Source organism: Calonectris borealis, chromosome 4, assembly GCF_964195595.1.
Source record: "Calonectris borealis chromosome 4, bCalBor7.hap1.2, whole genome shotgun sequence".
NCBI lineage: Eukaryota > Metazoa > Chordata > Aves > Procellariiformes > Procellariidae > Calonectris > Calonectris borealis.
Genome location: NC_134315.1, coordinates 31,246,608 through 31,261,516, shown reverse-complemented (window position 1 = coordinate 31,261,516; position 14,909 = coordinate 31,246,608). Strand labels below are relative to the sequence as shown.

Sequence of the window (14,909 nt, the reverse complement as noted above, 5' to 3'; positions counted from 1 at the left end):
CCGGCGCGGTGCCGCCGGGCGAGCAGACGGGAGAAAGCTGTCAGCCGCGGCGAGGGCGTGCGCTGGCTCCCGCAGGAAAGTAACACAAAGCTGCTTGGCTTAGAAAAGCGGCTTCATTTGCATTCCGCTCGGCCGGAGCGGGGTCCCCCCCCTTCCTCCGCCCCCCAGCCGGCCCGAGTCACAGGGGAACAGAAAACATATTCGGGTTAGTAGCCGATGGCATTTATTTCTAGTCTTTACGGAGGTCTGACACATATACACCAATGCTTTCACCGTACAAAGGACTGCGAAGAAACGAACCCTGCCCCAGCCGGTCCACCTTCGCTGCTTGGACTAGGCTGGCACTCGGGGGGGAAGAAAAAAAAATTAAATTCTTGTCTGATCTCATTTATTTAAATAAATATAAATATAAATTTTATATAAAACTATTCACAAACAAACCGCCATCCCAAACCCAAACGACTGATCTTTATTCTTTCCTTATTTTTGTTAAAAAGTCCGTCCAGGAGGTTCTCAGCCCTACAGGTTTTTGTTTGCTTTTCAGTTTTTTAATGCCTCGTCTTTCGGTTCCAAATACGTTTTTTTTTTCCTTTAAACTGCCTGGGGGGAAGGCAGGGGGAGGCACCCTGGGCCGTGCAAGTCCAGTCCCGTGTTACATGTTAGGAAGAGCAGGTGCCCGCTCCTGGGGTTACATAAATAACGTTTTAGTTGAACTCTCGCGACTAAAATATTTACATTCAAAAAATATATTTATATATCTCTCTCTATTACTGCGAAGGGATGAAAATTAACCTCCCGGCCGGCGAGGGCCAGCCCGCTGCAGGTCGGCCGGCTGCTGTCCCCGGGGCAGCGGTGCCAGGTGAGCCGCCGTGCCGCCGCCCCGCCCCGGGCCGGGACCCTGCGGCGGGAGCGGAGCTCTGGGCCGGGCTCATAACGGGGAGATCTCTTTATCCTCGGTAGCCGATGAGGGGGATAGAGACTCTTCGTCCTCCGACCTGGGGTAATGCCCCTGGCTGGAGCTGCACTTGCAGCCCCCGTGCGAGTTTCGCTGGGTGCCTTTGCCTTCCTTCTTGTGCTTCACCCTCCTGTTTTGGAACCAGATTTTCACTTGCTTCTCGGACAGGTTCAGGTAGGTGGCTATCTCGATCCTCCGCAGCCGGGACAGGTACATGTTGGAGGAGAATTCCCTCTCCAGCTCCAAAAGCTGGGTGCTGGTGAAAGCGGTCCTCATCCTTTTCCCGTTTTGAATTTGGCTGGAATCGGACCCTCCTGGACGGGAGAGAAGCAAGAACTTCAGTGGGACGGGGGAAAGGAAAGAAAAAAGAGAGACAAAAAAGAGAGAGAGAAAAGACATTCTCCCGCAGCTTTCCGCCCCGGGGCAGCCGCTCCTCCTCGGGCACCCTCGGGGGATCCCCTTCTCCCGCCGCCCCCCCTCCCCGGCGGCCGCAGGGCTCCTACCCATGCCGAGGCAGTGAAACCTCCGGGGGTCGCTGACGCTGTAGGTGGTGGCGGCGCAGGCAGGTGGGTGATGCGCCGGGTGCCCCAGGGCGGCAGCGGCGGCGGCGGCGGGCACGGAGGCGGCGGGCGGCGGGTGCTGCGGAGGGTGGTGAGCGTGGCCGGCCCGCGGGCAGCACTGGGCCTCGCCGGCGGCGGCGGGGAACTGGCTCTTGAGCAGGGGGATGGCCCCGCCGCCGCCGCCGCCGCCGCCGCCGCCGCGGGAGGAGTGCAGGTGCGAGGTGACACAGAGCGGGCAGACGCAGAAAGCGCCGCTCTTGCGGGAGGGACAGCCCGGGCCCGACACCGACATGACGAGGGGGGAAGGCATGCTGAGAGGGATGAAGAAGTCCTGGCCGTGGTGATGCTCAGGCAGGGACGGAGCCGGCCTCGAGGAGTCTTTGATGATTAAGGAGTCGACATAGAAAGAGCGGGACATTTCGAAGGGCTCCCGAAGCCGGGGGCGGCTCTCCCGAAGTCGGATTTTTCCTGCTTGGCCAAGTTGCCACTGAAGTCCTGGCGAGGAGAGAAGGTGCTTATGTTTGAGAGCTGAACAAAAGGGTCCCTGGAGAGGGCTGGTCTTAAAGTCCCCCCGCCTGGATCCCCTGCGCCGGGGTTTTATATCAACTATTTAAACACGTGATGGCTGAAAGCCTCGCAGACCTAAATCTCCCCGGCTTCCCAGGCCGGCAGGAGAGGCTGCCGGAGGCGGGGGGGGGCAAAGCGGTGGGGGGGGCCCCAAAGTGTGCGTGCTCGCTCGCTCGCTGCCCGATGACTTCAGTCCTTCGCCTTCGCCCCAGATAAATTATAGGAGCGGGGAAGCCGGGGAGGGGGCGGCTGCCTCGGGCTGCGCCGCGGCCCCGTCACAGGTCGCGCTCGCAGGCACATCCCCCTGTCAACACACCCGGGGGGGGGCGTGTAACATCAGTCGGAGTGAGTTTCTGCTCGGGAGTTTTCCCCGAGGAGCACGCTCCTTTCCCCGCAGGAAGGGAAGGAGAGAGGGGAGCGCTGAAACAAGCGGGTCAACGCCGACCCCCTCCCGGGTAAAGTATCATCCGAGGGGCCGTGACTCCCACGGAGACGTGGGGCCAACACCTTTCCCCGGTCCGGTCCACTCCCTGCAGCAAGACTCCTCCAGGAGGCCCTTTCCGCACCGGGGAAGCCAGGGTCACAGATACAGACATAGATAGAAAGTTAGGGGTCGCGCGTGTGTGTGTGTCTGTGCATACATATGCATGTCGGGTGGGTTGTTTTTTTTTTTTTCCCTCGCCCTTTTCACCCCGAGTGAATCTTGCCAAATTGGCAATTACTCCAACGGACAAAGCCTTCAAATATCTGGACACTTCTCAGCCAAACGGTGTCAAAACGGAAAACTTTCAAGTGAACTTCCCCGACCGCTTCAGGACTGCAGCGCGCAGCGCTAATGAAAGGCGAACATGTCGCGGGGGGGGGGGGGGGGGGGGGGGGGGCGATTCTTTGATCTCCACCAAGTTTGCTGAAGCAATCATTCAAAGTAAAATTGGATAAACAGCTAAATACGGTCGGTGGCTCCGGAGCATTTCAGGTTGCATTAAAAAGCCAAGGTATTCGCAGCATATTTCACGATTTTCCGATGCCCTGTTTTATGGGAGTTTTCTAAGAAGAGACTCATCGTTAATAGAAGGGCGATCGCGCTCTTGTTTGGCACATGCGAGACGGCGTTCAAAACCGGCCACGGATCCCATCCCACTCGACTGGGAAAAGGAAAGTGACAACTGTGCTCTAAAGCAGAAAACACAGACTACGCCTGATTACCAGAGGCTAGGGAGTGAATTAATAGCGGTAACGTGTTTAGAGGCGATTATCGTGCCCAAGGGCCGGACCGGGACGCCGACATCCTACGAGCCCTCCCGCACACCCACTCTCCTGCTGCTAAAACCCAGCAAAATAAAACTGCTGCCCGCCTTCTGATGGAGGCGGCATTTCCTCGGCCCTGGGACCAGCGAGGCTCAGCGGTGCAACGCGAGCCTTGTTAAGAGAGGGGCCAGGTCTCGCCTTGCTGTCCCGTCCTCGTCCCCAACCTGCCGCGGGCAGTGCCGCCGTGCGGGCCCCTCCACCCCCAGCAAGGACCGGCTCGACCCCAGCCCTGTTCGCTTTCCCCTCCGCCACCGCCCCGACGGCCCCGAGCGGGCACGATGCAATAGTGTTTTTAGGGACACTCTGCACTCGGCGATCTGAGGATTTATGGATGGCAATTAAAGTTTTATGAATTGCAGCTGAGGCTGGTTATGGAGCTATTTGAATGTGATTAGAATTCAATTAGAAAGTGTTTACCGGCCGGCGGGGCTCCGGAGTGTAAACAGACAGCTATTCCAGCAATGCGCTAATCCCGCGTCTTGTGACAACAATTAGGGACTCGCGGGGTTTAGGCGGGTCGGCTCCAACCTCACCTACTTTTCCCCAAACTGCTGCCGAGGGCTCAGCCGAGGCCCCGGAGCCGCCCGGCTCCGCAGCCCCGGGCAGCGGCGGGGCCCAGGACCGCTGCCCGCGCCGCCGCCGCGGCCTCCGGCCGCCGAAGCGCTGGGGACCGCGGCCCCGGGACGCGACGGGTGCCCCTCCCGGGGGCTCTGCCTCCTGAGCTCCGGTGGGGCCGGTGAGGTTTTAATCACGGTCACAGTGCATAGGCGTGAGATTTTGCCCGGCTCTCCCCGTTTAAAACACAGTTCATCTAGCGGAGATTTGAATTAAGCTCTGCGTTTTCTTTCTTTTTATTTTTTTTTCCTTTACGATAGGCTATTCTGGAAAAGACTAATAACCCCCCCCCCCCCCCCCCGCATCGACCTCGGTGGAAAAAACTGTCTGCAGCGATAGAGTGGATCTGGGGAGGGGGCTGTCGTAAGGGAAGGCAGACAGAGCAAGAGTCAGATCAAAATTGCAATTTGTAATTGTTATAATAAACCAAGTGCAGTGATAAAAGAGGGGAGGGGAAAAAAAACCCACAAAGAAAAATCCACCCCTGAAAGCCAGAGCAAGAAAAGAAGTCATTTGAAAGCAAAGATATCCCAAACCAGGCGGAATGATGTAAGGCGTGCGCCCACATCACATCGGCCTCGTTACAATTTTATTTTTCAATAATTCTGTCCGATAAAATTTCATTGTCCATTAAGTAATCCCCGAAATGAGAGCTCTTATGAGCCTATAATGAGCTCTAATTGCTACGACTGGGAGAGCCACGTGGAAGGATTTAGAAGGTATTAAGCAGTTGGGTACAGAGCACAGGCTGTTACCTAGCCATTACTTTCATAATTCAAGGAGAAAATTAGTCCTTTTAAGGGAAAATCCTTTGATTCCCTTCATTCTGCTCGGGGTGACAGAGTATAGCTTTGTCTGCCTTTAGTTCAAGACAGTGTAACAAATGAGAATGTAACGAAATTGCCCCCTTTTGAAAGTGGAGCAGTTCAAAAAGAACATCAGAGCCGCTCTCCTGGTCCGCCGAGCGCAGGACTGGGTGCTGGTCCCTCCTTTCTTCCAGATGTCTCTAACACCTTTATGTAGAAGAGATTCACGGCTTAAATGACAAAAGCAACTCTTTCCCTTCCCTCCCCCAACCCCCGCGGCTCCCGGCAGAAGAAAAAGCCATGCCCGCCCGCAGAAAGCGCCGGCTTTCAGGCGCGCATCTCCGCTGAGTTCACGGGAGGAGCTGCTTCCGTGGAAAGCGCCACGGCCCGGGGACACGTTTTGACCCGCAAAAAAACCCTAAAACAACCTCCGCAGAGCGGCCGTGGTCGCAAACATCACGCCGGGGTGACGTGCGGTGGCGCTGGGCAGGATGCGCCCCGGGCTGGGGCAAGTCCTGGGGCGGGAAAGCCCCGCTCAAAATAAAGCCGTGCGTGGGTAAGCGAAGGGCCGCGGGCTCCTGCGCTATAATCGCATTTATTCGCTAATCTAACATTGATTTCCTATTAGTTTCCAAAGCGATCGGCGATCTCGAAGCCGGGTTTTGTGAAGCGAACGCAAGCAAAAGACAGGACTTGCCCCCAGCTCCCATTAAGAGGGTCATTATAAAAGCGTGAACAAGTCTATTAATGTTTTATTGAAAGCGCATCGTTAACTTGTATCCATCCTTTTCTGAAAGTGGCATTGTGATATTGCTGTCTGTGGCACATCTTACCCAATATAGCCCGAGATTTCTCCATTATCTGTAACCAAGCAACACTTTCTGAATACCAAAAATTGAAAAGAACCGCTTAGTCTTCAAGAAAGTCCTCAATAATAGTGGAAAAGAACAAAGATCCAGGAGACAACAAAATGCCACAGGGGTGACTTTTCATGAGCAATTATCTCTCATTAATCAGAAGAACAGCTGCAATATTAATTTTCTCTCTTTCTTCCTCTCTTTTCACAGTCCCCAACATTTGAATAATCATAAATTTTGATTTCATGGAGCAGCAACATTGCTAGCGACTTCGAGACACAAGCTACCTACGCAGGGCGCACGCTTTGCACATAGCTCTTATTTTAAGGCTGCCAAAGAATAAAGTAAAGAAAAGAAAACAGAGGAAAAGTTTGGGCTGGGTTGCTTTTCCCCCCCTTTGCCTCGGAGCACGGATTAAACCAGCAGCCCCTTCCCTCCAGTCCTGCCTCTTTCACTCATGGAAAGCAACGGGCCAATGTACCGAGTGTCTGCGCTAGCTCAAAGCGTGGGAGTTTCAACAACCTCGCTGTCCATTTAACTTCCAAACATGAAGCCAAGCGTTGTAGATCTGTCCAAAGAGACAATCTTTGGGCGTAACACGCATTGTGAGACATCAAAAGGCCCTGGCGTTATATGCACTAAGAAGTGCATTCAGCAAGAAGGGTGCAATGCCTCTCTTTTCAGGGGCTCAGCCGCTGATTGTTTAACAAGCGACGTCGCCGCGGCAAGAAAACCGCGCTCCTCCAAAGATAAGGATGTAACACTAAAACTCGCTTTTTTGGATTTCAAAGAATCTCATTAAGGGCAGGGGCCGGCGACCGCCACTCCGGGGCTGGGAGCCGTGCCCCGGGGCTGGGAGCGCGCAATGCCGCCCGCCCAGCTCCTCGCTGCCCCGGGGGACAGGGCAGAGCCGAGGCCGAGACCCCACCACCCCTCAAACTCTGCCCATCTCCGGGCACCCACGTTTCCCTCCTCGGCCCCGGCGGTCAAAGGCGCGGAGCCTCTCCCCGGAGACCTGCTCGCAGCCCGGCAGCGGCTAGTGGGCTCACCCAAGGGTTTGCGGGCTGACTGCGGGCTGAGGAGGGGGGAGCCTGCTTCTTCCCCTTCCCCGCAGATGCAGCTCCCTGGTGCCCTTCCCCTCCGTGGGAGATTTCCTTTGCCCTCATCCCCGGTCATAAATTACCCCACCTCGAATTGGCACCGGGAAATCGGGCCGTTTCCGAGGAAATGGGGGGGTTGGCTGAGAGACCTGCGGAGCACCCCCGCACAGAGGAAGGACAGGCCTCTGGCTCCCCTTCCCCGGGACCGCCGAGCCCCTCTTGCCCCAGCGCCCTCCCGCACCCCGCCGGAGGTGCCACCGGCGGAGCGGGGGTGTGTCAGGCGGCGGCAGCCCCGGGTCCCGCCGGAGCGTGAGTGGCCGCTTCTTGCTGGGGAGAAACCTGCCCCCTCCTTCAGCCCCTCGCAGCCCTTGCAGAGATGACGCTGCTCCCGCTCCACCTTGTTGGTGCTTTTCACGAAGTTTTTTTCACCCGATTAGAAGCAAATCTCTACGTGAGTCCTTCAGGGCGGCTGTGATCACTCGCATTTGGGTGAGTGCTTCAGAAAAGCAGCCTTCAGCCCCCTCTCTCCCTTCACAGCCTGACTCTGTGTCTTCTACCTTCACCTGCACGTCTACCGTGATAACTGTCTTTAATGTAATGACCAACCAGCAGGCCTTATTCTGCTATCGTTTTTTATTTGGAGCGGGAACTTTCATTATTCACTTTGCAAGGTTCTTCCTAAGTGAATCAGGTCTGTACTTAAATACGTGGGTGTAAGCCTTAATCGTCTCCCTCTTCAACCCTCTTAAAAAGAGTGTTAGCTCGTTGATGGGTTCCCTTCAGCGTCTGGATGCAAAGGAAGCTTCTTGTTTGCGCCTTCTCACCATAGCAAAGTCTGCAATGGCGTTTCTGCACTGTCCTTCTACAAGAGATCGTGTGGAGGAGCCAGAGGAGGAAATGCCCAGTGAGGTTATTGTTATCCACAGCCTTGTCTGGTATTTCGCTGAGCCTGGCTTTGCCATGTCCCTAGTACTCTTCAGATATGGGGCAACATCGGGCCAGACACTCCAGGCAATCTGGGCCCTGGTTTCACTAACAACCTCTGTTTAGAGCTCTAGCAGCTACAATTGTTAGCTGCTGCAGATGACGTGTATGAGGGAAAGCTGTGATGGTGTATCTTTAAAGGGGATAAAGCTAAACCCCTGCAACAGCCTCAGTCGAGGTTTATGGTGGGAGATGGAGCTGAAACCCCAAGCTCACGTGAGTCAGAACAAGGATTCAAAATGCTGCTGAGGACTCTGGAACACGCCAACCATGACCAGTTTTGTTTTTACATTGATGTATCACAAATCAATATGAGAGTGGCACTTTGTAGTAATACAGGCCTCAATCCAGCAAAGAACATGAGATTCTGTGTAATACTAAACATCGTATTCCATTTCTATCCTTGAAATTCAACCCTCATGCATTTCGATCCTTAGGGGTCACGCTTAGGTTGAAGCATTCTGCTTGACAGTGACTAAACAGCAGTCTTTCGAATTTGCTACCAGAGGAAATGCCACTTTTTTTTTAGCCATATTAACGGGAATGGACATTAAACATTGCTTGTGAGAAAAACGAAGAGGTCATCAAACATATCATCATATATTATAGGAGCTACCTGTTTCACAGTCTGAAAATTGTATGAATTTTGAGTTTACTTCATCCAGCCTAAATAAATAAAATTGTTATAATTTCTTTCCTTTTTCCTGTAATGAAACTATGGCTGTGGGATATTTCAAGAACTGTAGAGTGGTGAAGGACCTACTTAAAGGAGAGATGGTAGTACTCCTGAAGACTCAGGAAGCAGAGAGGAATACAGTTAATGATGGAGTTCCTCAAGGATAAGTCTCAGAAGCGGTTGAATTACTTAGTTTAATTTGTTTTCTTGGCACAGCCAATAGGACTTCACTATTCATAGGAGAGAGGTGAAGTCAGTATCTGTGGAGACTGGAGTGCCATAATGGAAGAAGTGGATTCGCTGAGAAGAGGAGTAATAGAAGTGCAATGACAAAGGCAATATAAGCTAGGAGCTCCATGGCTGAACATGACAATGTGACTGAGGCACCTGGGCACGTCAATCCATGTTTACGAAGCATTGCTGTGGCATGGTCAGGTGACAGGTATAACAGGCAAGGCCATTCCACCAAGGAGATGGAAATACTAAAGCCACCGTGCATGGGGAACCTTGTCTGGGATAGCAGGCAGTTTTCCATGTCCATCTCAGAAAAGACTAAATCAGAGCAGGTCCATAGAACAGCTGTAGGAGTATAGTATTAGAGGAATATGAGACCCTCATGAGAAGAGAAGACTCAAAGAGAGGAGACATGACTGTTGCTTATACCAGTGAGGTAAATATCCATAAGAGAGAAGAGCTATTCCATCTAAAGAAGAGTATCTCCACAAGAACAGATGGACATACTCTGGCCATGTAGAAATTAGCCTGTAAATAAAAAAGAAAAGCTTCTGAGAGAAATGTAGTTCTGAAACTCACTGCGGGGGATGAGGGATTTACCAATGGGAGTATGAAATAGAAGTAGTTTCAAGAGAAAACTTGACACATATCTGACTTATATAACAGTGCCTGAAGTTATGGGATTTTTTTCTGGAGTGAAGACACACACAAAGACTGCTTAGTATCATTTTGACATAGTACGGACTTAAGTTTAAGTTGTTGATTATTTGAGGGAATGTATTTTCTAAGAAAGATGCTGGATTGATATTCCTAGAAACTAAGGTCCACAGAGCAGCTAGAGCATGGCTGGAAGCAGCACTCCACTGCATCTTCCCTGTCCTCTAGCCTGTACCATCCATGTTCATTGCCTGATTAGTGTTGTGGATACCGCCTCTGCTCCAATAGGAACTGGTTTTGGGTTTTTTTCCTTTTTGCATTTGCTGTTAAGATAATGGAAGACAAAAGCCACATGTGCCAAAATGGGGGTTTTTTTTCAGATGTCAGAATAAACATTGGTCTGATTTTAACACGATCTGGAAACCTCTACAAGAAATAAACTTATCATCTCCTTTCTTCAGCTCCCTTTTCACAATGTATCTTAGCTTTGCCCAAGCGGCTGTTATGTGAAAACAAATTTCTAGTGCCTGTGGCTGGAAGCTTTTCCAGTTTCATCCTTTTATATGTATTTGTATCCTTAATTTAAAACAGATGAACAAACCCCAAAGTTTCAGGAAGCAGAGTCTCAGTGAAGTACAGGCTAGAGTACCCTACCTCTTGCTTTGCTAAGAAGAAAGCAACATATTAAAGAAGCACACAATATGAGCATGTCAAAATGGAACCAAAATTAAGATTTTTATTAAAACAATATCAAAAAGTTTTGCATAGCCTGCCTCTTCTTATTTATAATAAATACATTGTCCAAGCCTGTATTCGAAGCTTTCATTTTGAAAAATCATAGAAACAATGTAATTTCACATATTTTACGATCTTGTGTAAGTATATTAGTTCAAAGCTTACTTAGTCTGCTATAGTGTTGAGGTTATGCCAAAATCTAATGGAAAAAGAATGACAGAAGTTCTGAAAAGTAGTTTATAAGGATCAGCGCACTATTCTAGTGGAAAGGAAAGACATTAAAACGGGAAAAAAAAAACAGTATGAAGCTTCTGAAGAAGGAAGAAGCGTTGGAACCTAAACCGCCAGAAGATGTAACCAGGAAGGTATAAGTCACAATTTTAAAGTGCAAACAAAATACAACTACTATTATACATTGACCAGATGAAAAAATATCGTCCAAAAAAGAGTCCAGCTTCTTGAAGAGCAGCTCAGACTCAAGTATCTCCACTTTAGCAGTCCGGGGTCTCTCTGTTACATTGCAGCTGAGCCAAAGAACTAATATTCCTATTAAAACACCTATAGGTGTGTATACCTACAGTGTATAAGAGGTATGACTGTCTGCACTCTCAGACATACTGAGACAGACTTGTTACAAGCCAGAAGACAGAAAGATTTGGGTAAAATACTACTCTCAGTTACAGAGCCGTAAGACAGAGTTACTCTGAATGGTGCAGTGGGAGTAGAATTTGGCCTGGTGTTTTCAAAGGTTAGTTAAACAAAATATGACCTTTTTCAGGCTAGGGGAACAAAAGAGGTCAGCTCATTCTCCAGAGCTACAAAAAGTCTTTCCAGGGTGCCAAAGAAATAAACATAAAAGCCATAATCACACTTCCTAGATGCACGCATAGAAACAACACTTGTATGTTAAGGTATCACCCAGTGGGAAAAACCCTGGGAGCTTCCCAATCAATGAGAGTCCTGCCAGTAATTCACCCACTATGGGAAAGGTGTACAGATTCAAACAATCAATTTTGTCCAAGGTCCCAGAGCAAGATAGTTGAGGAACTGGGATTTGACCCAAAGTTTCCTATCTTTCAGCATCTTGCAGTAAATAACAGCGCTTCATAAGGGATCTTGCAGAATTGCAAAGGGTCTGCTGAATCTGATTGCACTTTTAATAACTCCTTGGGCGAAGGAAGCCTAATGCAGCTTCCCCATTCCTTTGTGGGTAAGAGTTTATAGAGGTTACTCTCCTGCTCACAAGGACATTCTGGTACAAGTGGTCCATTATGTACAAACAGATCAGTTACCCGAACTTCACTGATTTCATTCTCTGCTGCAGGTTGGAATTGTTACTCTAGTTTCTTCGAGGGGAGAAAACAACTCTACTCCAATGTCTTAACCAAGCTGCAATGAGATTTACAAATCTGATCACAAAGTGCCTTTGAATCATGTGTGCAATTCTTTCCTCTGCTGCTTCTTCACACATGCATCAAGAAACTGTAGCATTCATATGGTGATGGGATAAAGCACTCTGCTACGTCAGGCCTGATGCTTAGGGTGAGACTGCTAGCAGCCAAAAATGAATTCAAAGAAGGAACTGGATCCTGAAGAGAGGCAATTCCTTTCCAATATCTCTCTTGCTTTGAAAGGAAAGCAAGTTTCTTTTCAGGTTGCAGATTATTCCCATCTCTCATGCTTTACTACAGAGGTTGGAATTGTTATTTGTTCTTTACCTTCCTTGAGGACCTCACGCTTTACGAATGTAATATATTCCACTACAAGTGCTTTTCTCACACTTCAAACAAGAGCATCTATTTTTTTAATGCTTTGTGGATCATGCCTCATACTATCAGAGATAAAAATATCTACTTGGAAGCAGAAAAGATGTTATTTTAAAGATGTTAAAAAGAAAATAAAATTGTCATATCTGAAAGAGACAGGTGCTAGAAATCTCTCTTCGCTTTTATGCAATAGGAATGAACATGTTAGCACGCCAAATATTAATGAATGTTAAAGTGCTCAGAAGAAATCTCAATTGTTCATGTTTTGATGATTTTAAATGAAAGACATCCTTTCCTGTTCTCTTCAGATCAACATTTGTCACAGTAATTAATGAGGAAGTAATTATAATGTAATTTGTCAGAATAATCTGACAGGCAAAGAATTATGTTCTCAATCCTAAAGGAATACATAGTTCTAGTTTTCCAACAGATTGGGTACATGTGGGTGGCATAGCAGAGGGTATTTGCCTTTAAGCAGGATAAAAACTTTGGCACTTTCTATTCTTAAGCAAAGCAAAAATAGACAGAGGCATTGTCTAATTCTCTAAAATATGTTACATGAAGGCATTTTATCTTAAAAACAGATTAGTAAATCTGATTTTAACACTTTCTTCATATAAAAGCTACTTCTTTTTACACTGACTTTGAGATTTGCAGTTCAGTTTCAGTAGTTAAGTAGTCACTATTTCTTTAAGATGGTGAGTAAACAACTTAGTCACTTAGTCATATTTACCAAGAGAAAAATAACTGCCCTCAAAATAAATATAAACTATGAGATGAGGCATCAAAGGATGGAAAAACAAAGAAACAAGGAAAAATAAAGACATTAAATTAAAATACCTGATGTTCAGGGGGGTGTGATTGTTCACTCCAATAGCAGCTAGAATAGCCCCACATTTGTCATCAGCTTTTTATTTGTTTTTTTTTTTTTTTTTTTTTTTAGGATAGAAGTTGACCACAGCTTTACCCAACTAACAGCATCTCTATCTCTAGCAGAAACAGTAGAGGATTCAGCCCACAGTATTCCTTGATAATCGTTTTCAGCACTTCCAACAGATATTGTTCTTAAAGGTGATCTTCTGAAGAAAGGTTTGATATTGCACATTGGCCATTTTAAGAATGTCTTAAAAACCTAGAACCTGCTGTTCCATTTGTATGTTTATATGACTTTGTTTATGTTTGGGTTTAGTGGACTTTATGCTTTTGTACCTGCAGCATTGAAAACCCCCATCGATTTCAATGCTACATCCGTCTCACATAAAATGAAAAACAGACTTTTTGTGTGTTTCTGTTTAATTGATGTAATTATAGAAAAAAAAAAGCAGCAAGGATTCTGCTATATTAGATTTTTGTATTGATGGGAAGGAAAGAAATAAGTGACCATACATATATCCATATTTCTTGAGTCCTACAACCCCCCCCCCCCAATTTCATGCCTAAAATCAGCCAAGACTTTATCTTGCCTGTAGGTTATGTGGAACACAAGTAGTTCTTTAAGTCGAGCATATCACAAATTCTTTTTTGGATTAGGAGATTCTGGATTCTGCCTTCAGGAACGTGCTGTCATGCGGTCCTTGAAAGAGCAGGAGTATCCAACTGCACCTATCCACAGTTTTAACAGAGTTGAAACTATTAGGACTCTATTCTTCATTTTGTTATATGTTAAGGAAATTCTGAAAAGGAAGTATCCGCTTTTCTCTTTACATGAGATCTATGCCTTCTGTACTTTATTTATGATTTATAAAGAGTCTCTTTCAGAAATACTATTTTCTATGTAGAGGTATCTTTTGAACTCTCCTCATTAATCTTATATAAATGCAGTATAGGAAGTTGGACCAAAAGGAAAACAAAATAAATTGCTTGACAGGAGGAGAAAAGGCTGATAAAAAATAAAGTGAATTGGAGCTATTCAACATATCTTTTTACTCTAAGAGCTCGCTCAATTCTGGAATCATAAAGTCAGCAACACAACTCTGACTTATTGTAATGGTTTGGTGTCAAGACTTTCCTTTGCTTTTCGCAGAGAAAACCTTGGTTAGTCTACCTGTGGTTTTACAGAAATTTTGCAAAATAATCAGTTAATCAGAAAGAAACAATACGAGACTGCTCAGAGAAACAAATGCAATCCTGTGGCTCTAACAGTAAGCTCTGTTGTGTTATCTGAAGCTACCTACCTGTTCCTGACTTTACCTTTCCACATTTCTGCAATACCGTAACTAATATCTCATTTTTAAGTTTTGGGTTTTTTTGTTTTGTTTTATTTTCTTTTGTTGACACTCAAGGGGTGGTGGTGACTGATGCCATTAGCAGGAATGTTTACATTATCAGTAGCACTTTAGCCAGGCTTGTCAAGAGCAATGGGACATTTAAGCAGGACAGAGGAGCCAACCCGGAGATGAGAGGCCCTGTGTCACGGGACTGATGTGAGAGGAGGTCTCGGGGCAGAAAAAGCAAAGCACAGCCTAATGCGAGTACCCTTGGAGGTTTGCTACAGTCCTGTAGCTTTGCTAAACTCCCTCTGTGGTGTCCATGAACGTATGCTTTAGTCTATTATTTCTATCTTCCTCTCTCTGGCTTCTGTACCCTCCTATCCTCCCCTGCTTGCCCTCTGCTCTTGCTAACACCACCCACTCTTGTTTTCCTTCTTACTACCTTTCTTCTCTTAATTAATCAGGGAAAGAAAAAGAGAAGCTATCCCTGCCAGCTTTGAGTGGTGGTAGGAGTTCAAAGAACAAGGTTACTCCTGCACCTGCTGCTTGTTCTTTGATGCTTTGTTGTGAGAAACGGTTTCCTTCAGAAGTCCAACAACGTACTAATTAACAAAGGAAAAGACAGAGAGAAACAAGCCAAAGACTGTGGGAGGAATGAGGCGAGTGACAACAGAGATGATGTTAGAGGGAAGCAGAGGGAAGAAGCAATGACAAAGGGGGAACTGGGAAAGAAATGCACAGAAAAAAGAAAGGGACAAACAATAAAGGAGAGGAAAATAAATAAAGCAGGTGGCAAAAGAAAGAGAGCGAACTGGAACGAAGAGGTACAGAAAAAGAAATGTGAGAATGATTTAAAGACCCCTTTAGATTACAGTACAC

General features: G+C 47.6%; 1 protein-coding gene across 1 annotated transcript; it reads right to left on the bottom strand.

The window, feature by feature from the left end:
- Window positions 1–209: 209 nt before the first annotated feature.
- On the bottom strand, window positions 210–1,933 carry GSX2 (GS homeobox 2). Its single transcript, XM_075150557.1, has 2 exons — window positions 1,459–1,933; window positions 210–1,269 (listed from the first exon to the last, which is right to left on the bottom strand). The coding sequence occupies exons 1-2, from the start codon at window positions 1,931–1,933 to the stop codon at window positions 929–931; spliced, it is 816 nt and encodes a 271-aa protein (XP_075006658.1). The 3' UTR covers window positions 210–928.
- Window positions 1,934–14,909: the final 12,976 nt, after the last annotated feature.